The 23,706-nt window shown below is 42.3% G+C and overlaps 2 protein-coding genes across 2 annotated transcripts in view; both read left to right on the forward strand.

The window, feature by feature from the left end:
- Positions 1-23,706, forward strand: part of LOC138978779 (uncharacterized) — a 47,650-nt gene that overhangs the window by 22,977 nt on the left and 967 nt on the right. The window contains exon 6 of the mRNA XM_070351563.1: positions 17,111-17,201. Coding sequence (XP_070207664.1) covers positions 17,111-17,201 — 91 coding nt within the window. The remainder of the gene's footprint in view (positions 1-17,110; positions 17,202-23,706) is intronic.
- LOC138978778 (uncharacterized) overlaps positions 11,952-23,706 on the forward strand; it is a 58,650-nt gene continuing 46,895 nt past the window's right edge. The window contains exons 1-4 of the mRNA XM_070351562.1: positions 11,952-12,316; positions 14,009-14,362; positions 14,896-15,047; positions 15,271-15,700. Coding sequence (XP_070207663.1) covers positions 12,265-12,316; positions 14,009-14,362; positions 14,896-15,047; positions 15,271-15,700 — 988 coding nt within the window. The 5' untranslated portion in view covers positions 11,952-12,264. The remainder of the gene's footprint in view (positions 12,317-14,008; positions 14,363-14,895; positions 15,048-15,270; positions 15,701-23,706) is intronic.

Consider the following 23,706-nt stretch of genomic DNA (forward strand, 5'->3'; position numbering starts at 1 on the left):
AATAATTGAAGAAATTGTGGGCATTCATACTCGCTTTTGTCATTTTCCCTATAGGTAGACTCCAAAAGCTTACTAGGAAGAGATAAGAAATAATCATTAAAGGCACTGGGTGAAATACCAACCGAAGTTGAATGTTGTCGGGTTTTAGATTTTGCAGTTACTTCGTTTATTGCTCTCCATAAGGAAGCGGTATCTTTCTTCTCAGAAACAAGTTTATTAAAATAATGCCTTTTGGCCCGGCGCACGAGGTCTAAGACCTTATTTCTTTGTTTCTTGTAATCAGCTTTTAATTTGTTCTCTTTATAGAAATCGCGAAGAGCCATGGCGTTTATAATGTCTTCATTTAACCACGGGGGAAGTGTGGGGTGCTTAACCCTCTTTTTGCGCAACGGTGCATGCTTATCAATAATTGGCAAAAATGCCTCATACAAAGCAGAAAAGGCACTATTTGGACAAGTATGATTGCAAATAAGATGAAAGGGCACAGAAGCAATGTCTCGCAAAAAATCCGTCTCATTGAAATTTTTAAAGGATCTGTACTCAATTGTTGTATGGCCCTTAGGCGGACGTTTAGGTAATTTAAAAGACCAAGTGCAAAAAATAGGGCAATGGTCACTTATACTTTCATTGGATACAAACACTTTAGAAACATTACACACATTGTTTGTGTAAATATGATCAATTAACGTTGCACTAGTACTGGTTACTCTTGTTGGATCTTTGATTAATTGCTGAAGACCAAACAGCGATGTAGTAGAAGACCATGCATGTTGCGGTTTATTTAAATCATAATTAAAATCACCTAAGAGGAGAATGTTAGAATTACAGTTATTAACGTTGTCCATCATGCGCACAAAATCGTCAATCCATGCAAGTGAAGAGGCTGGATTTTTATATATATACCCCACTAACACAGAAGGAGATTTAGAGTGTTTTATCTCCGTCCAGATGCACTCCACATTCTCTGACTCCAAATCAGTTCTCCTTCTTGTGATTTTCACAATACTGTCATGGATGTAAAGCACAAGTCCAGTATGACTAGACTGGTTGCTGTCGCGTCTTAAAATTGTATAGTTAGTAATGTCAATAGAGGTGTCGTCGATCCTGGAATCAAGGCGAGTTTCGCTAAGTCCAAACAAATGAATTGGCTTGTTTGGTCGGTTTAACATTAAGCACACATCTGGAACTTTGTTAAACAAATGATAAACGTTAAGGTGTCCTATACGAAGGCCAGATGTAGAATCACCCAACGGCATAATTAGGTCACAATGTAGGTCAGATCAGAGAAAAGTATTTTCCTTTTGTCACAGTAAAACCGGACAAGAAAAAGGAAAAGCAAATGTCAGTGTCTACCAAGGCACTTAAATTGTCCGTGATGGAAACCGCAACATAGAGTTTTAAATTTTTTTTTTTTTAAACTCAGTGTAATTCCAGCACACAAGAATACTTTTGCAGAACAGGTACCACGGGTAGCAAAAGTAGAGAATAAAATTTATCAGAGAACTCAGCAGTATTTCTTTTCCAGATCACACCTTACGTGAGTGTTATCAGAAAAGGGCCCTTTTGGGCTTCTACTCGGCACACAGAGACACTTCACGAACCAGCATCTACCCTACGCTACACACCTTCAAGACACAGATTCCGAAACAAAGCACAAATTACTATTACACAGATATAATTGGACCAAGCCAGCTTCTCCTCTACACTGCACACAGTTGCCAAAAGACAAGGCACAAATTAATACGGCATGGCGATTGGTTGCTGGAAGCGAAAGGCCTGAAGGTAATTAACATAGGCCTGCATTACTGCTGGGTGTACAGGCGGCGGGACGATTGGACGGGCGGAGTCAGGAAGCACTTTGTTGAACGCCGTAGGTTGAAGGTGACGTGGGGCGGGGTCAGACACCTGATAGGCGCCAACGCCATGTTGCATACCTGTCATTGGGCCTTGGACAGGGCGATAGTCTCCCTCCTCGAAGTAGGACCCACGCGGTGGGAAGGGGGCTGCAGCCACAGCAGGGGGTAGCGCTCCTCTGAAGTCGGGAGGTGGCGGCGGCGGATGTTGCGGAACGAAGTGTCCAGGCGGGAGTGTCGGTGTGACGTCCTGATGACGAGGTGTAGAGGAGACGAAGGGGGGAGCGTTCCACTGCTGATCACGCTGCTGCAGGGGCGGGTACTCAGCGTCGTAGTGATGATTTGGAGGGTTCACAGCGCTACTGGGCTGACCGTAACCATCTTGTTTGGAGGCCATTTGGGGGTGCGGGGCGTGCTGTTTGCGGGAGATGGTTTGCCTGGGAGGACGATGTTGAAAGGGGAAAAGGGTTTCAGCCAACCTGGCTGTCCCCTTAGGGCTTGGGTGAATCCTGTCCCTGTACAGGGCCAGACGAGGAGCCCCATTGGCTGTCTGAAAGATCGGAGTCGAGTTGACGAGTTGAACACCCAATCGCTCACAGACGGCGGCCAAGTTGGAGTTGGATGGGCTAATCAAATCATTGAGGGGGGAGCGGCCTCTGGCAGGGAGAATAGAAGACGCATGGAGACTGGCTAGAGGAAAGGCGTGTCGTAGAGACATGACTAGCTCAGCCCAGTGGTCGCTTGTAACCTCTGTTGACGTCTGCATGCAGGAGTTGACTCCGACATGGAATGTCGCACGTCTAACAGAAGGCACAGGTTCTATGTGTTTTGCCCAGTCATTCAAGTCCTGTACCGTCATTCCCGACACGCAAATTTTTTGGGGGGAGTCGCGTGGTGACGGTAGAGACTTACTTAAGTCAATAGATTTCACTGTTGAGTCGCCCAGTAAAAGGAACGTTGTGCTGGCACCAACAGCAAAAGCGCGAAGCTTCTCCGGTGGGGAATGACGTCTCCTGTTCTCTTTAACGGGGTCCTGGGCTTCACTACAGCCCCGGGGAACTGCATTGTTTGAGGAAGAGGAGGGAGATATGACACAGTTGAGTGGCGCTGACACGTCCGACGAGGCTGAGTTCACATCTCTCTGGTCGTCATTGAAAGCTACTGGTGTGAGGGAAGGGGGGGACTTTGTCGGTGACTGTGAAGTAGTTGGGTCAGATCGTTGCACATTTGCGGTCTTGATGATGCGCATAGAACTGTTCACATCATGAGTGTTTGAGGAAGGGGGCGGGGGCGGGGGCGGGGGCGGGGGCGGGGACGGGGGCGTGGGCGGGGGCGGGGATTGCGGTCGTTCCATTCGACGAAGTTGTTTCACCTGAGCAGTGAGATCCCCTACACCACTCTTAAGTTTTTGGTTTTCAGCCTCAAGGGACTGGATGCGTGACTGCAGGTGGCTGATTTCGTCACGGAGCTCGTCTACGTGGTGGCTGTTGTCCATCTGGACACTGGCCTTGATGCGTTTTTCAGTGTCACTGATGGCAGAGAAAGCTGCGTCTTGCAGCCTTCCAATAAAGTCATGCAGACCCAGTACTTCCCGCTCTAGCTCCTCCACACGGCATTTGGTGATGTAGGGGGAAAGTTTGGGAGGGGAAAATCGGCTCGACTGACGACGCTGCCGCAGAGCTTTAGTAGAGCGGGTCCGTATGCCGCGTGCAGGGGTGAGCGGAGTTGACGCTGGGGTTTTGTGGGGGGCTTTGTTGACAGACGAGGATGGACTAGTGAAATCATTATCGTCCCAGTCGGTAAAGTACGAGCTGACAAAGGGAAGTGGGACGGATGCGATCTTTTCTGTCATCATGTCTAGATTGGTGTCGTTAGGGGACAATGAAGCCATTGCGGTGGTGAGACTGGCCAACTCAGTGAAATCATCTTCACTCCAGGTCGGGCAAGCGTGGCCCTGGGCGAGAAGGGTCCCCGACTGTGACTGGTGTTTGAAGTATAGCGTAATAGTGATCAGTTTTTGATCCGTCTTTACTTCTGATTCAATTGCGGTGTCGTACAGTCTAACTACTGTTTTCTGCAAGTTGGCGGGATGGGTAGCGGTGAAGGGGAAATCCTGAAATGGTACATTGATGGATTTTTCTTCACTATCTCTGTCCTCTACCTCCAATCTAATGCTGGACTGCTGTGATTGTAGGTTCCTATACCGACTGAGAATCACAGTCCGCCATATGTACAACTCCGACAGTGGGCATTTATGCGTTTTTTGCAACACACATAAGGTGTCGGTCATGGTACTGTCAGTTGGTGTGACCCTGTCGTAGCTGCTCACAAGAGCCATGACGTCACACCATGCGGTTTATAGCAGTAGGGGAGGCTGGTCGAAGGGTGTGCATTACATTGTGCCGACCGACACAACACGCTGTCCAGTGAGAGAGACGTGCGGGGAGGTAATCTAAGCAGGGGTCAGTGGAACCATGGTTATAACACAAGACAGTCTCAGTCACGCCAAGATAAGAATCACAGTGGCACTTCACGGCGCGCCATAGTTCCTCGGCCGTACACGGCCGAACAGACATTAGTCCATGGCCGACGCTCATAAATCACCCACGATGAGCGCTTAGCGTGGCGCTGCTACACATCGTAGAACAATGGAGTCGGAGAAATGAAATGAAACTTTGATACTCCTACCGTCAACAATAGTCACTTCTCATCAAAATGAAGATGTTTGTCCTGTAGCCAGTTACACTAGCTATCCGTCAATGCACTTTTTAGCACAAAAGTCACATGATGAACAAAGAAAATCCTGTTTCTATCCAGAGCGCGTGAGACACGTCTTGGCGCGTCTAGAGAGTATTCCGGCGAATGGAGAGAGAGAGAGAGAGAGAGAGAGAGAGAGAGAGAGAGAGAGAGAGAGAGAGACGAACAGACCGACAGACGCAGAGAGACTGAGAGAGAGAAAGAGAGAGAGAGAGAGAGAGAGAGAGAGAGAGAGAGAGAGACGAACAGACCGACAGACGCAGAGAGAGAGAGAGAGAGAGAGAGAGAGAGAGAGAGAGAAACGAACAGACCGACAGACGCAGAGAGAGAGACAGACAAACCAATAAAAGAAGACAAAGTCAGACAGACAAACAGATTGGAGAGAAAGAACGAAAAATGGAAGAAACCGTGAGCATACACATCAATTTTAATACGATATTTCTCATACACAAAGAGAAAAAGAGAAGGAAAAGTCAGCATACACAACATCAATTAATACGATATTTCTCATACACAAGAGAAAAAGGGAAGGAAAAGTAAGCCTACACAACATCATCAGTTAATACAAGATTTCTTATAGGGCCTACACAAAAAAATTACTTTCCCCTACCGTATTCCAGGTTCACACAACACCATCACACACAACCCTCTCAGTGGAAGGACATAGGACGACACATCTCAACACCCAAAACTGACTAACATCAACACCTCCGAACTCACAAAACTAAATAATAGCTCACCATATAAAAATAAGAAACTGCAAAGCACACGCAAAAACACGTTCTCCATGAAACACTAAACAAACAAACAACTTCACGAGACTGCTTGATCAAGGCTGAACTCGAAAAGCTGAGACAAAAAAAGAACACACACAAAAAACGAAAGTAAAGGACGTTTCATGAGCAACAAACAACAAATTTGTCCACATGTCATAAATCGCTTAAAAACAAGAAATTCCTCCGAGGTAGGAAAAACACCCCCGTCCTTAGCATTCTCACTGCCACCAACTGAGCAGGCACTGCTAACAAGTGTGGTTATTTCCCTTTGACCATTAATATGTCCCTGTATAAGTCCTTGTAGAATCTTAATCCACCAATAACTCCCTAACCGTGTGTTTGACTGGTCCCAATTTTTGTAAGGACCGTCTCAGGAATGTATAGAACCTGTTCACCAAGTTTGGTGACGATCGGTCCGTTCATTCTTGAGATCTATATGCGAACACAAACAAACAAACAAACAAACAAACACATCGAGCGAAACCTATACACACCCCTATACCGGGGGTGTAAAAACAGTACAGCCGAATACAAAAAAGAGTTCAAAACCCGATTTAAAAAAGAGGCCCTGCACGGGCAGGCACAGGCTGAAACTCCCACGGCTTTTACGTGTATGACCGTTTTTACCCCGCCATTTAGGCAGCTATACGCCGCTTTCGGAGGAAGCATGCTGGGTATTTTCGTGTTTCTATAACCCACCGAACTATGACATGGATTAAATGATCTTTTTCGTGCGCACTTGGTCTTGTGCTTGCGTGTACACACGGGGGTGTTTGGACACCGAGGAGAGTCTGCACACAAAGTTGACTCTGAGAAATAAATCTCTCGCCGAACGTGGGGACGAACTCACGCTGACAGCGGCCAACTGGATACAAATCAAGCGCGCTACCGACTGAGCTACATCCCCGCCCCAAATAAACCAGTGAATCATCACATAAACAAATGAAAATAAACCAGTGAATTTAAGGTTGCCGCTCTTGGCCACTTTGGTGACACTTATTTGAGTCTACCTGAATGTTTCATGAATTTGACCAATTCTGTACATATCACCGTGGAGATAACAGTAACAATATGGATTCATTGTCTCCCTTGAAGTTTGTTGAAATGGAGCAAGTAAAAGATGAGTAAAGCTGATTCGAAAATAGGGTCGTTTTGGGGGCTGCACCGCCATAACACAGGCATTGGCTCCTTATGGGAGGACTTGCCTATAACAGGCGTATACAAAGCGAAGAGATGTTCCCTCTGCACTTACCATAACACAGGCATTGGCTCCTTATGGGAGGACTTGCCTATAACAGACGTATACAAAGCGAAGAGATTTTCCCTCTGCACTTACCATAACACAGGTATTGGCTCCTTATGGGAGGACTTGCCTATAACAGGCGTATACAAAGCGAAGAGATGTTCCCTCTGCACTTACCATAACACAGGTATTGGCTCCTTATGGGAGGACTTGCCTATAACAGGCGTATACAAAGCGAAGAGATGTTCCCTCTGCACTTACCATAACACAGGTATTGGCTCCTTATGGGAGGACTTGCCTATAACAGGCGTATACAAAGCGAAGAGATGTTCCCTCTGCACTTACCATAAACTCCCTTGTTGTCACAAGAACTTTTTGTGAACGCAACAATGTGTTCTAAGATGTGCCTGACCGCAACATTTTGTTCTGAGATGTTTTGTGAAAGAAATAAGTATTTCTACAATAAGAATAAGAATACTTTATTATCTCATAGAGAAATTCAGGGGTGGTACATAACAATAATACAAACAAGACATTGATTTTACATAAAACATATAGCACTATATAACATGGACATCTTTAAAGCACTGCGCTTACATATTCTCGCACACCTACGCGTATAACGAACTATGGCTAAACATCATTGCAAAATATCATAACATACAATATATCGCAGGAAATATACGGTTGTACAAGGATCTTCTTCTTCTTCCTCGTTCATGGGTTGAAACTCCAACGTTCATTCATGTTTTTTCACGAGTGGGTATTTACGTGTATGGCCGTTTTTACCCCGCCATTCAGGCAGCATACGCCGATTCGGGGGAAGCATGCTGGGTATTTTCGTGTTTCTATGACCCACCGAACTCTGACATGGATTACATGATCTTTTCCGTGCGCACTTGGTCTTGTGTTTGCGTGTACACACGAAGGAAGATAACAAGGCACGCGCCACAGCTGGAGGCGAGACACTGAAGCAGAGATCAACAGGCAGGGGAAGACCTGGAGCCAAATCGAAAGGGCAGCCCAGGACCGTGTCGGATGGAGATATGTCGTCGATGGCCTATGCTCCCCCGGGGGTTCATAATGGCCTAAGTAAGTAAGTAAGGTCTGCATATACTTTGACCTGGGAGATCGGAAACATCTCCACCCTAATAATTATTTTATTTTGTTTGCAAGCACATAACAAAAAGTGTAAGCTGCTTTGTTGTTACTTCGTTGTTAATGTAAATGCTTAGATTTATGTGTTAATAAACTTAAAGGAAATGCTTTAACAAAACTTCCATTGTGTGTGTGTGTCAGTGTGTGTGTGTGTGTGTGAATGGGCGTCCGTGCATGTGTTTGTGTGTTTGTGTGTGCATATGCGTGCGTGCGTGTGTGTTTGTGTGTTAGTGGGCGTGCGTGTGTGTGTGTGTGTGTGTGTGTGTGTCTGTGAGTGTGTGTGAGTGTGTATATGCGTCCGTGCGTGCGTGTGTGTGTGCGTGTGCTTGCGTGCGCCCGTATGCGTGTGTGTTTAGTGTGTGTGTGTGTGTGTGTGTGTGCGTGTAAGTGTGTGTGTGTATGTCGTTACAGATAGGAACATTTGGTTTAAACGACTTCACAACACACACCTCATTATGCAGGTCGGTACAAGGTTATTTTATGTTAAAAGGGCTGTAAATGGTCCTTGACAATATTATTACTGATTTTAGAGAAATCTTTCATCCGTGAGAAGCAGTCAGGCTGTATCTTTTGTACGAATTTAATTGTCCCGCCGTACGGAAATGGGTAACTGTATCCTCGATATATAACACAGTGTGTTGCCTGTGAAGGATGGTCCTTTTATCTATGCAGTACAAATTCATTACCCTACCTTCTCCATCCACTTTGTGTCTGAAATAAGTCAATTGTTAGGAGGGCGAAGGGGCAGGCGTGGGTTTGGGGGGGGGGGGGTAGGGGTGGCTGTGGTAGGTGCAGTCCAATTGCATGTCCCGATGCAGAAAACCGAGTGGGGATAAACACACCATCGCTTAGTCATAGATAATGGGTCGGAATGAAGTGCTTTCTATTAAATGCACCGCGTGTTCTCAAAGCGACCCTCTTTTAAAGATAAGGCCACAATCGGTATACACTGGGTCATCTCACTGATTCAAAGCGACCCTCTTTTAAAGATAAGGCCACAATCGGTCCACACTGGGTCAGCTCACTGATTCAAAGCGACCCTCTTTTAAAGATAAGGCCACAATCGGTCCACACTGGGTCAGCTCACTGATTCAAAGCGACCCTCTTTTAAAGATAAGGCCACAATCGGTCCACACTGGGTCATCTCACTGATTCATTTAAAACACAAATCCAAAAACAAATAGACCGCCAACGTTCCAAATTTCAGAATCAAAAATGAAGAAAGGTATGTTGTTGGAACGTTTAATAATTGACAAAACAAAACGCTACGTTCACAGATATGCCCCGCTTGTGTCTTCCCTGCAAGCGGCTGAACATTTTGTAAGATAAGTGTTTTTCTGTATAATTAGTGTTTGTCTGTGGGTACACTAAACAGACCGCTGGGTCGAGATATCTGTGAACGTAATGTTTTGTTTTGTCAACAACAAACCTATCTTGTTGATTCATTTAAAACAAAACTCAATGGGTCATTTTCAATAATCTCTTACCCTGTTGACTGGAGCGTAATTTTTTTTTCTTTTTTTTCTTCTCTTTTTTTTCTCGACTTTTGGGAAGACGCTATGTATGGCGTGCCCTTTTTGTCAATTGAACAATGTGATTGTATGACAAACATGGTGTCTGTGTGTGTGACTGTACATAACACTGGAACTGGCACACTGGTCTGGGGCACACAATGTGTACAATTCAGGGCTCCCCATAGAGCGCGTCCCTGCGTCCTATATGCACTAGAAGCCGAAAACACGTACATGTACTAGAAATGCATGGAGGGGCTCTAAAAATTGAAAGTGGGGGTCCCGGGACGCACTAGGAGGGGCGTCCGTGGGGAGCCCTGAAAATTACTGCTACGCGTTATTTTATACAAATGTCGGACCCGGAGCGTAACTCTTTCAGGGGTCGATTGGCCACCTCCAACTTAAAATGACCGCTCATTTTAAATTCCAATGTGTCGTAAGTTCGTTTTCGCTCATTATCTCCCAAATATGTGTGTTTTTCAGTCTACTTTCATTTGAAAAAAAATCGGTTCCAAATCTAACAATTCTTTTCAAACACTTCAGGACCAGAAAGAACAATCGGCTTCATATTGACTATTGTTTCAAAACACCTTCTTTTTACATTTAGTCAAGTTCTGACTAAATGTTTTAACATCTTCTTCTTCTTCTTCTTCTTCTACTTCTGCTTCTTCTGCTTCTTCTTCTTCTTCTGCTTCTTCTTCTTCTTCTTCTTCTTCTTCTTCTTCTTCTTCTTCTTCTTCTTCTTCTTCTTCATACGCCGCTTTCGGGGGTTTCAAAACACCAAATGACATTATAAAAATCGGCTTGTGGGTTGCGCAAAAATTGCTTCACAACGCGGACTTTACCTTGTGTGCAGTGAAGAAACACCGATTTATTGATGTATTCGCGAATCGAGAATCCTTGGTACACTCTGAATAGATGGAAGAGGCCGTCTTGAATTTGTATTCATTCAGTTACACGCTCACAGACGATTTCCAGAAAAGTATATAGCAAGTTTATTTTCGTTTAATCTGCATACAGTAAACTGCCTAAAACACCAGGAAACATTTTCAAAGGACATTCAAGGACACTCGCACTTGTTTCGAGTAGTGAAACAAACTCTACTGTTAAAAACGTGCAAGTTTAGTACTGAACATCTGTATCGATCTTTACTTCTTTTTTTTTTAAAGCAATTTTGTCCTTAAAATATCTGTAATTTGATTTATTTTACCCTTATTATGTTTTTCTGGTGTGCGTGTAAGTGTGTGTGTGTGTATGTGTGTGTATGTGTGTGTGTGTATGTGTGTGGGTGTGTGTGTGTGTGTGTGTGTGTGTGTGTGTGTGTGTGCATTCATGCATGTAGGTCTCTGTGCAGGCAGAAGTATTATTTCTTGGCTGGAACTGTTTGAGATTTAGTACATGCAAATACACAACTTTTGATTAAACAACGTTGAATGCAATCATTCCACACACACACACACACACACACAAAAAATGTGAATTGTTCTGGATTACCCATTGGCACATTTCAATGACTGTTGATATGTGTACATGAATACTTTTAATTTTACGTTGACATTTCAATTATGTAGTGTTTGTGCTAGTAAGCCGCCCTACACACGTGACGAGGAGCAGTTTCCACAACAAGTACTTCTTGACCCGCGCTCCTCAACAAGGAAAGAAAGGTCACACAACGCGGATATCTACAGTCGAACCTCTCGATCACGACCACCTCTGGATAGCGACCACCTGCCCGTTACGACCACCCTATATGATTCCTGATGAGTTTGTTTTTCTTCTTTATTGTTCACATTTTTACAGCGAGCACCTGTCTGTAAAGACCAACGGTCCTTTTTGTGGTCCTTTAAGACAAGTTTGATTGTAGTCGCGGCCCGACAACCAGGACTATCGTCAGTGATCGCGGGATTCCCAACAGGGATGCTGAATCATGCAACCGTAAGTAGCATCTCCTACTCAGTTATCGTTGTTTCGCAGCACGACACGTTAACGAGACAGTTCAGAGGTTGAGGGTACAACGACCTGATGTTCTGTACGGTTTGCGATGACGATTGCGAGTAAAGAAGTTTGATATTGAGACCTGCAGACATATGTAAATTGTATTTTATTTTGTTATGTTTAAATGTTTTTACTTTTATTTATTCCAGCTACTGTGATTTCTCTGACGATATTATGACTGTGTAGATGTGTGTGTGTGTGTGTGTGTGTGCGTGTGTGTGTGTGTGTGTGTGTGTGTGTGTGTGTGTGTGTGTGTGTGTGTGTGTGACTGACGCTAGGATATGTTCTTTACGTCACACCATTCTCTTGGTGACAAAATCTTCTCATCCTTCATCATTCTATCACATTGAAGAAGCCTCCCGTAGAGGCGAACATTTAGATCATTATTATCAAACATATACCATATTCATCACCAAAACTTTTGAGTTGATTGTTTTTGAATATTTGCGTACTTAATTTATATACTTAATTTCCACACAACGAGCCCTTGGGGGAAACATTTGTACATGTTTTAATCAACGGAATGTTACAAAGGAATTCTGAGACGAGAAAATTAACTTAATCTTTGTCTCGTTTGAGTACTGAGCATTCGGCCTGTCTCACCGCAACCTCAATATTAAGTTTATGAAACCTAAACCAGGACTTCCCGTTATTCCGTCATAGGACAGTGTGTCCCTGAGACCTTTGATTTGACTGATGTTAAAACCAGAAGACGAAGGAAAACATATGTATTTGCGGAATCAGAAGGGAGCCGAAGTAGTGACAGCAGAGAGTTCACGATCTTCACAAAAAGACACTCTCTCGGCACAGTAGGCAAGGTGAAAAGAAGATTGAAACAAAGGAAACAAGGCAGAGACGAGAGAAGGAGGGAGCTAACGCTGAACGCAGTGTACACGTTGAACAGCAGATCGAAACAAAGAAAGCCAGGCAGAGAAGAGAGAAGAAGGGAGGGAAGACAGTCACTGCGCAGCATGGGCGACTGGAGATTGTTCGTCCTGGTACTTCTTGTTGCTCTCAACAAACGTGAGTTTTGTTTGTTTGTTTTTTACAGTCAATCAAGTAATTACTAAATATTTTAACAAGGGCAGAGGGGATATTTGTCTTCCTATGTATGTGTGTGTGTGTGTGTGTGTGTGTGTGTGTGTGTGTGTGTCTGTGTGTGTGTGTGTGTGTGTGTGTGTGTGTGTGTGTGTGTGTGTCTGTAATAGGCATTTGTCGCAAACTACCAAACGGATTCTTATGAACATTTATGCAGACAGCTTTGAGTGCATTTGCTAGAAATCCGTTGTTGGTTTTTTTGATAAGGTAATTTGATAACGTCATTTATGAGTTTCACTGAAAGTTGAGGCGGCACTGTGGCGGTTGCATGTTTGAAGTTGTTTCTTTTAACAAGTAGTTTAAGTACAGTCCGGACTATGGGATTGCGTTTTAGCTTGGTAGCTCAAACGATTTAGAAAATTTCAAGTCACATTTTGCAGATATTTTGATGTTTTTAATTACATTTAGTCAAGTTATGACTAAATGTTTTAACATCGAGGGGGGAATCGAGACGAGGGTCGTGGTGTATGTGCGTGTGTGTGTGTGTGTGTGTGTGTGTGTGTGCAGAGGGATTCAGACTAAACTACTGGACCGATCTTTATGAAATTTGACATGAGAGTTCCTGGGTATGAAATCCCCGAACGATTTTTTCATTTTTTTTATAAATGTCTTTGATGACGTCATATCCGGCTTTTCGTGAAAGTTGAGGCGGCACTGTCACGCCCTCATTTGTCAACCAAATTGGTTGAAAGTTTGGTCAAGTAATCTTCGACGAAGCCCGGACTTCGGTATTGCATTTCAGCTTGGTGGTTTAAAAATTAATTAATGACTTTGGTCATTAAAAATCTGAAAATTGTAAAAAAAAATAAAAATTTATAAAACGATCCCAATTTACGCTCATCTTATTCTCCATCATTTTCTGATTCCAAAAACATATAAATATGTTATATTTGGATTAAAAACAAGCTCTGAAAATTAAATATATAAAAATCATTATCAAAATTAAATTGTCGAAATCAATTTCAAAACACTTTCATCTTATTCCTTGTCGGTTCCTGATTCCAAAAACATATAGATATGATATGTTTGGATTAAAAACACGCTCAGAAAGTTAAAACAAAGAGAGGTACAGAAAAGCGTGCTATCCTTCTTAGCGCAACTACTACCCCGCTCTTCTTGTCAATTTCACTGCCTTTGCCATAAGCGGTGGACTGACGATGCTACGAGTATACGGTCTTGCTGAAAAATGGCATTGCGTTCAGTTTCATTCTGTGAGTTCGACAGCTACTTGACTAAATGTTGTATTTTCGCCTTACGCGACTTGTTTGAAATTGCAATTCTTATTACCCCCTGAATAAAAAAAGTATACAGTTTTGTTGTATTTGATCGAAAATGTGCCCAAAATAAAGAAAACCGATAACATTTTCGATTTTTGACATACAAATATACATATAACATACATGTTCATTTTTGGGGTATTCACTTGTATCCCCTTGCTCATATTTGCTTCCTACTAAAAGACTTTCTCACTCTCTCTGCGGAGCTCCCACGACTTTAATTTTGAAGGTATTTCTTCTACATTTTCACCAAGTAATCTTTGACCCGGTAAAAACTATGGGCTTGCATTTTAACTTGGTGCGGTAAAAACTATTAAAAACCCCAATCACTTCTTTTCAGATTCGTACTGCTTGGACTGGAGAGGCTCGCCAAAGGACAATGACGTCCTTTCAGTATGTGTCGGAGATGACGTCACTTTCCCGTGGGATTTTCTTACCGCACCAAACGAAGACGTCAAGGACATTAAATGGCAATATGAAACAAATTCCACCTCGAAACTGATCGCCTTTTACAGCTCTGGGGTGTTTGAAACCAGTGCATATTATTCAAAGCGTGTGAGCTACGAGTCAATTGGAAGTGTGACGATGACTGACGTCACGATGAAGGATTCTGGGATGTACAGCATCAGCGTTGAAACACAAGACCAAAATGGCGTCGGTCGCTATCAAACATCTGTTGCTCTGCAAGTTAAAGGTACTGTTTCACCTTGTTCGGTTCTGGGTCAGTTTTCTGGTTAGTTTTGGGATTTTTTAGTTTGATTTTGTTTTTTGATTTTTTTTTGCGTGTATTTTTGTTTTCATAAAATATTTCTAGATTGCTTCTATATATGTAGTTCTGATTTTTTGATGGTACAAAATAAATAGCTTTATGACCGTTTGCAAAAATCGAACCGCACTTCAGACACACCATTTTACAGTTTCTGAGCTGCGAGGGCATTTTTCTCGCTTCGTTCGGGAATACGGTGTACAATCTAGTTTCCCTGTTACCGGATGTTTCTCCGTGAAAAATCGCATGTGCCACAGAAGGACTCTGCATTTGCTATGTCAAGGACCTATTTTCTTCTTAATTTAAGTAAACCAGCTTTGTGCGATTCCTTCTTTGTTTATAAGGAAGCAATTCGGTGTGTGTGTGTGTGTGTGTGTGTGTGTGTGTGTGTGTGTGTGTGTGTGTGTGTGTGTGTGTGTGTGTGTGTGTGTGTCGGTGTGTGTGTGTGTGTGTGTGTGCAGACAGCATGATGCTGACAGAGGACAGAAAGGTGCACGTGCGGCAGGAGGGGGGTGCAAAGTGGGACAATACCACCAGCACCTTCACCCTCACGCTCTCATGCGGAACGTTCCGATTCACTGACCAACAACCCTCGCTCCAAGTCGAATGGACTGTAAGTAATTTATGTAGTGACATGCACTGCGTGTGTGCGTGCGTGCGTGCGTGTGTGTGTGTGTGTGTGTGTGTGTGTGTGTGTGTGTGAGTGTGTGTGTGTGTGTGTATGCATGCCTACGTGCGTGCATGTGCGTGCGTGCATAAGTGTGTATTCGTGTGTATGTATGTCCATGCTTACGTGCGTGCTTTCATGTGCATATTACATTTGTGTGTCACAACAGACCCCTACAGGAGACAAACAAAACAGCACAGACTACAGCGACGGTCGTTTTTACCTGAGCCTGCTCGCACCTGTGGTGGAAGGTACCTACACCTGTCGCATCCCCCCGCAACACCTGTCTCATACCTGTCTCGCCGACAGTCGTCATGACAACGATTTCGTGCGCGTGGACAGTATTCAGATCAATGTGCTGCAGACAATATTTGAGCAGAAAACTCTCACGGAAGAGGACAAAAAACTGAAGGACAGAATCGCAAATTTAGATGCTGAAGACGAGAATCTGAAAGCGAAAAACGAGAAACTGAAAGCGGAACAAGAACAGTTGGAAGGTGACGCCGAGAAAATCAAGGAACTCCAGTCTGCGGTGGACAAACTGAAAGAAGAGGACGGAAAACTGAATGACTTGCTCTCTCGGATTACGAAAGTCATAGGTAAGATTACAAGCGGAGAGAGAGAGAGAGAGAGAGAGAGAGAGAGAGAGAGAGAGAGAGAGAGAGAGAGAGAGAGAGAGAGAGAGAGAGAGAGAGAGAGAGAGAGAGAGACTAAGAGAGAGAAATAGACAGACAGACAGACGGACAGAGAGAGAGAGAGAGTGAGAGAGGGAGATAGAGAGAGGGAGAGAGAGAGAGAGACAGAGAGAAAGTAGAACTTTATTTCACAAGGATTAAGATTTAAGGCTGGGCCTTTTCTAACAATCTGAGAGAGAGAGAGAGAGAGAGAGAGAGAGAGAGAGAGAGAGAGAGAGAGAGAGAGAGAGAGAGAGAGAGAGAGAGAGAGAGAGAGAGAGAGAGAGATAGAGGGGGGAAGATAGAGAGAGAGGGGGAAGATAGAGAGAGAGGGGGGAGAGAGAGAGAGAGAGAACGAGAGAGAGAGAGAGAGAGAGAGAGAGAGAGAGAGAGAGAGAGAGAGATAGAGAGAGAGAGAGAGAGAGAGAGAGAGAGAGAGAGACGAACTCCATCATGCATATTTTGTTGGGCAATTGTGTAGTCTTGCATGGTTACAACCATACCTTGCTCAAGCTGCAATTTGAAAGAGCATAATGCAATATTACACAGCACAAATGACTAAATCATGTGGCAGACCACCAATCGAACAAACAAGCAAACGGAAACGGAGACGAATATTCAAATATCAATTTGAAAGACCGGTATGGGTATGTGTTCTTCCATGTGTTCCTCATAGTGGAAAACTACCATGTTTCCATGACTACAGGTAACTGTGGGTGTGGATTAAAAAAAATATTATTATTGTTTGTGTGTGTGTGTGTGTGTGTGTGTGTTTTACTATTCACAATCAATTAATTCATATCTGACACCCTCACATTACGTTTACACAAGTAACATATACATAATACTGAATACACATTACACATTGTTCATAATCGGGCGTTGATGATTACAGAAAGTGCCCACGATCATGGAAGTTACTCGGAGAGTCGTGTTACAAGTACATCAACAATGCCACCACCTGGCAAAGAGCAAAGGTAAGAACTGCCCCCCCCCCCCCTCACCAACACACCCCACCCTTCACCCCAATCTATCCCTGTTCTATTCAATGCCACTCCGAGTCGGTCTTTCGATCAATCATTACACCGACAGCATCTTGCATGCGAAATTCATCGACAATTTTGACTGAGATAAGTTCATTATTTGTACCAGAAGTGTTTGTCTGGCTGTATACTAAAAAGACCTCTGTGTCGACGTAGTGTAAATGTAACGTTTTGCTTTGTCAATAATCAAACGTTCCAATAACCTACAACTCTTGTGTTTTGAAAACTCTGATATCTATGTCTCTGTTGGAACGTTAGCACTATACGTGTTTTGGGATTTCTGACTCTGCAGGTAGAGTGCGAAACCATGGGGGCTGGGCTGGTGGAGATCGACTCCGAGGAAGAGAACTCCTTTGTCTTCACCATGGTGACTGCTGCAGGAGGTCAGGTTGATAATACACTCTTTGCATTACACACGTACACATAGACAAAGAAAGAGGACAGGCAGAGAGAGAGACACACACACACACACATGCACATAAGGACACACACACGCGCGCGCACGCACACACATAAACATGCATAAACACACACACACACAAACACAAACACACACACACACACACACACACACACACACACACACACACACACACACACACACACACACACACACTCCACAAGAACTTTTAAATGTTGTTAATAGGTTTAATTTCAAGAAAACTTGTAATACATGTTTGTTCATGGCTTATTGATAATTTCCTAGTGGTATGTCTTTTTTCAGGGGTAGGGGGGGTGTTTTCTTTATATACATGTGTGTGTGTGTGTGTGTGTGTGTGTGTGTGTGTGTGTGTGTGTGTGTGTGTGTGTGTGTGTGTGTGTTGGTTGGTTCGTTTTTACATTTAGTCAAGTTTTGACTAAATGTTTTAACGTAGAGGTGGGAATCGAGACGAGGGTCGTGGTGTATGTGTGTGTGTGTGTGTGTGTCTGTATGTGCGTGTGTGTGTGTGTAGGCGATTCAGACCAAACTACAGGACCGATCTTTATGACATTTTACATGAGAGTTCCTGGGATCGATATCCCCGAACGTTTTTTTCTTTTTTGGGATAAATGTTTTTGATGACGTCATATCCGGCTTTTCGTGAAAGTTGAGGCGGCACTGTCACGCTCTCATTTTTCAACCAAATTGGTTGAAATTTTGGTCAAGTAATCTTCGACGAAGCCCGGACTTCGATATTGCATTTCAGCTTGGTGGCTTAAAAATTAATTAATGACTTTGGTCATTAAAAATCTGAAAATTGTAAAAAAAAATATTTTTTTATAAAACGATTCAAATTTACGTTCATCTTATTCTTCATCATTTTCTGATTCCAAAAACATATAAATATGTTATATTTGGATTAAAAACAAGCTCTGAAAAAAACAAATATAAAAATTATCCAAGCGGAGCGCGGGCGGAGCCCGCGCGTAGCGAGGTAGTTTTTTTTTTCATCTCCCAGCACTGAACATTTTTTTGCCAAGTGGTGTCTGTCTGGACATTGTTCTAGAATTCATCTTTTAGCACAATATTAGCGACACTGTTTGGACAATTCTATTAAAATTAGGCGTACAAACTGATTTTGTTTCGGGGAATCCTCTCAGAGGATCAGAATTTTCATATAATATCATCGGAAGCTGTTACAACGGGAAAATGTGAAACTTTTGTCACTTTTTAACATGGAATTTCATCTTTGAGCGTTTCAAGCGGACTTTAATAAAATAGTTATTTGCGAATTATGCAGCGGAAGACACTCACCGGTTCAACATGTGTATGGTCATTAAACCTCAAAACATTTCAGTAAGTGGTTTAGACAAACACCTCCGCCATGGGAGGGTGACTGGTTTGTAGCTGAAGAGTTTTTTTCTAAAGTGTGTTCTAAATACAAATGACGTACTGGTAATGATGTAATGAGTTGTTCTAATCTTGTTCTTGGAACTCTTGCTGTTCCAAGCTTGTTCTTAGCAAGTCTTGGTGACGAGAACAAAGACTATCAATGAAATCTTTAGAAATAACCTCTGACAACGACGACGATGACGACGACGACGACGATAACAACAACAACAACAAATGACATCGACGACGACGACGACAACAACAACAACAACAACAACAACAACAACAACAACAAAAACAACAACACGAGAACAACAACAATCACGACAACGAACATGACAACAACAACACCAACAACTACGACGACAACTACAACGACTGGGTTATGATGACATCACCAATGATTTAAAGGCCGTTAAAAAATCGTTAAATCCTATTTCTTCACTGATTCTTATGAAATTTTAAAGGTTGGTTTGTTGTCCCCAACTTATTTTCACTCCATACTTTTCCAGAAGAAAAACATAATTTTGGCAGTTAAAAACCGTTAAATTTCAATTCTTCACCGATATTTATGAAATTTTGTGGGTAGGTTCGTTGTCCCCAACTGATTTTCACTCTATACTTTTCCAGAAGAAAGACATAATTTTGGCAGTTAAAAAACGTTAAATTTCAATTCTTCACCTATCTTTATGAAATTTAGTGGGTGGGTCCGTTGTCCCAAACTGAATTTTAAGACATACTTTTCCAGACAAAAAACCTTATTTTTGGCAGTTAAAAACCGTTAAATCTCAATTCTTCATCGATATTTTTATGAAATTTTGTGGGTAGGTTCGTTGTCCCCAACTGATTTTCACTCCATACTTTTCCAGAAGAAAAACATAATTTTGGCAGTTAAAAACCGTTACATTTAAATTTTCACCTATCTTTATGAAATTTAGTGGGTGGGTCCGTTGTCCCAAACTGAATTTCAAGACAAACTATTCCAGTCAAAAAAACTTATTTTTGGCAGTTAAAAACCGTTAAGTCTCAATTCTACACCGATATTTATGACATTTTGTGGGTAGGTTTGTTGTCAGATTTGACATGATGGCAGAATTGAAAGTGTGAGATATCCTGATGTTTCACAATTTATGCTGCATAATTCAGCCCCATAGGCGCTTGAATTTTAGGTGGAGTTGGGTTTTTTTTCAGCCCAAACCAGTAACCCCCACATGGTTTTCATGTCCCTTTCTGAGAGACTTCAAGAAGTTTCAATTTGACGTCATGATTAGCCTGCCGCATTAGCAAGTATGAAAACACGTCATCGATGACACATTTTAAGAGAGAGAGAGAGAGAGAGAGAGAGAGAGAGAGAGAGAGAGAGAGAGAGAGAGAGAGAGAGAGAGAGAGAGAGAGAGAGAGAGAGAGAGAGAGAGAATCATGTACACACAGATGGACGACTTCGCTTGGGGTATGTACTGCCCGGCAGTACACATCTACTTAATTATCAAAATTAAATTTTCGAAATCAATTTCAAAACACTTTCATCTTATTCTTTGTCGGTTCCTGATTCCAAAAACATATAGATATGATATGTTTGGATTAAAAACACGCTCAGAAAGTTAAAACAAAGAGAGGTACAGAAAAGCGTGCTATCCTTCTCAGCGCAACTGCTAAACCGCTCTTCTTGTCAATTTCACTGCCTTTGCCATGAGCATGAGCGGTGGACTGACGATGCTACGAGTATACGGTCTTGCTGAAAAAATTGCATTGCGTTCAGTTTCATTCTGTGAGTTCGACAGCTACTTGACTAAATGTTGTATTTTCGCCTTACGCGACTTGTTGCGTTTGTTTTTGCGTTTGTATGTTGATCCAAGCGGAGCGCGGGCGAAGCCCGCGCGTAGCGAGGTAGTGTTTTTTTTCATCTCCCAGCACTGAAAATTTTTTTGCCAAGTGGTGTCTGTCTGGACATTGTTCTAGAATTCATCTTTTAGCACAATATTAGCGACACTGTTTGGACAATTCTATTAAAATTAGGCGTACAAACTGATTTTGTTTCGGGGAATCCTCTCAGAGGATCAGAATTTTCATATAATATCATCGGAAGCTGTTACAACGGGAAAATGTGAAACTTTTGTCACTTTTTAACATGGAATTTCATCTTTGAGCGTTTCAAGCGGACTTTAATAAAATAGTTATTTGCGAATTAAGCAGCGGAAGACACTCACCGGTTCAACATGTGTATGGTCATTAAACCTCAAAACATTTCAGTAAGTGGTTTAGACAAACACCTCCGACATGTGAGGGTGACTGGTTTGTAGCTGAAGAGTTTTTTTCTAAAGTGTGTTCTAAATACAAATGACGTACTGGTAATGATGTAATGAGTTGTTCTAATCTTGTTCTTGGAACTCTTGCTGTTCCAAGCTTGTTCTTAGCAAGTCTTGGTGACGAGAACAAAGACTATCAATGAAATCTTTAGAAATAACCTCTGACAACGACGACGATGACGACGACGACGACGATAACAACAACAACAACAAATGACATCGACGACGACGACGACAACGACAACAACAACAACAACAACAACAACAACAACAACAACAACAACAACAACAACAACAACAACAACAACAACAACACGAGAACAACAACAATCACGACAACGAACATGACAACAACAACACCAACAACTACGACGACAACTACAACGACTGGGTTATGATGACATCACCAATGATTTATCAAATGTTCAGTGTCAAGGCTGTTAAAAAATCGTTAAATCCTATTTCTTCACTGATTCTTATGAAATTTTAAAGGTAGGTTTGTTGTCCCCAACTTATTTTCACTCCATACTTTTCCAGAAGAAAAACATAATTTTGGCAGTTAAAAACCGTTAAATTTCAATTCTTCACCGATATTTATGAAATTTTGTGGGTAGGTTCGTTGTCCCCAACTGATTTTCACTCTATACTTTTCCAGAAGAAAGACATAATTTTGGCAGTTAAAAAACGTTAAATTTCAATTCTTCACCTATCTTTATGAAATTTAGTGGGTGGGTCCGTTGTCCCAAACTGAATTTTAAGACATACTTTTCCAGACAAAAAACCTTATTTTTGGCAGTTAAAAACCGTTAAATCTCAATTCTTCATCGATATTATATGAAATTTTGTGGGTAGGTTCGTTGTCCCCAACTGATTTTCACTCCATACTTTTCCAGAAGAAAAACATAATTTTGGCAGTTAAAAACCGTTACATTTAAATTTTCACCTATCTTTATGAAATTTAGTGGGTGGGTCCGTTGTCCCAAACTGAATTTCAAGACAAACTATTCCAGTCAAAAAAACTTATTTTTGGCAGTTAAAAACCGTTAAGTCTCAATTCTACACCGATATTTATGACATTTTGTGGGTAGGTTTGTTGTCAGATTTGACATGATGGCAGAATTGAAAGTGTGAGATATCCTGATGTTTCACAATGTATGCTGCATAATTCAGCCCCATAGGCGCTTGAATTTTAGGTGGAGTTGGGTTTTTTTTCAGCCCAAACCAGTAACCCCCACATGGTTTTCATGTCCCTTTCTGAGAGACTTCAAGAAGTTTCAATTTGACGTCATGATTAGCCTGCCGCATTAGCAAGTATGAAAACACGTCATCGATGACACATTTTAAGACAGAGAGAGAGAGAGAGAGAGAGAGAGAGAGAGAATCATGTACACACAGATGGACGACTTCGCTTGGGGTATGTACTGCCCGGCAGTACACATCTACTTTATTATTATTATTGCAAAACCATCCCCACTAGAATACCTAAACCACTGTAATATAACACACGCCCTCATCAAATCAAATCAAATCAACGTCACTTTATTATCTCAAAATGAGAAATTACAGCGGTGATGCATGTACATTGAAGGCACAGTAAGCCTCCCGTAAACCATCACAGATACGGTCAGGTCTTTACACGCAGTACAAACACCCTTTCATGTAAACACTCACCGCTTGAGAACATCCTAGGTACGTGCCCTCCGTAAAGAGCGAACAATTTTCAAAGAATTTATTTTTGCGTGGTTTATCTTACCCCTGAGCCATCGTGAACCCGTGTGATCCAGTTTCCCTTTTTCACAATGTAGTCGCGAGTTAGTCATTTGAATGCGACTCGATGAGAGCTTATCTACAATAGCACGTTTTTATGCACGAAAAATACGGCTGTGGTTCACAAGAACTCCAGCGATTGCTTTTGACTGCAGAGAGGAACGGCGACTATGCATAAACCGTCGTCTGCTACGACCCTTGCGTGATCCTGCTTCCGGGCTTTTCAGTCTTTTTTCAAACTTTCAAAACTTTGAATTGTACTGATCTTGTCTTGATGAAAAAAGAATTCTTTTATGATTAAAGAATGTTTGTGTAACAAGCTGTCAATTTATTATTTAGATTTTAAAAGTTAGGTCTAGCGCAAAAACGCACCACAGTCCAAGGGAAGTAACTCATTTTTGACAATCTGCAAAATTAATTCTTTAAAAATTGCTCGCTCTTTACGTAGGGCACCTAGGATGTTCCCGTTTGGTGAGCGTTCAAATGGAAGGGTGTTTGTACTGTGTGTAAAAGCCTGACAGTATCTGTGATGGTTTACGGGAGGCTTACTGTCCGGGCGTGATTTCCGGTAAGTTGAATGTTCACAACAACCGTCCAGCACCAAAACGAGGCGCCATTATTGTTAAAGGCTAAGTCCACGAAAATAAATTCTTTGAAAATTTCTCACGCTCGACAGAAAGCAGCCAGGATGTTACCGTTTGGTGAGCGTTCAAATGGAAGTATGCTTGTACTGTATGTAGACGCTCGGGGAGCTCTGTGATGGTTTACGGGAGGCTTACTGTGCCTTTAAGACAAAGGAAACACTTCAACGTTACAGTGGAACCTCCCTTTTAAGACCTTTAAAAATCTGAGAAAATCAGGTCTTAAAACGGAGGGAGTCTTAAAATGGAGGGAGTCTTAAAACGGAGGGAGTCTTAAAATGGAGGTAAATGTACAAAGCTTCAAAGGAAAAGATACAAAAGCGTGGTCTAAAAATGGAGGGAGTCTTAAATTGGGGAGTCT

This window comes from Littorina saxatilis, linkage group LG10, assembly GCF_037325665.1.
Source record: "Littorina saxatilis isolate snail1 linkage group LG10, US_GU_Lsax_2.0, whole genome shotgun sequence".
Lineage (NCBI taxonomy): Eukaryota > Metazoa > Mollusca > Gastropoda > Littorinimorpha > Littorinidae > Littorina > Littorina saxatilis.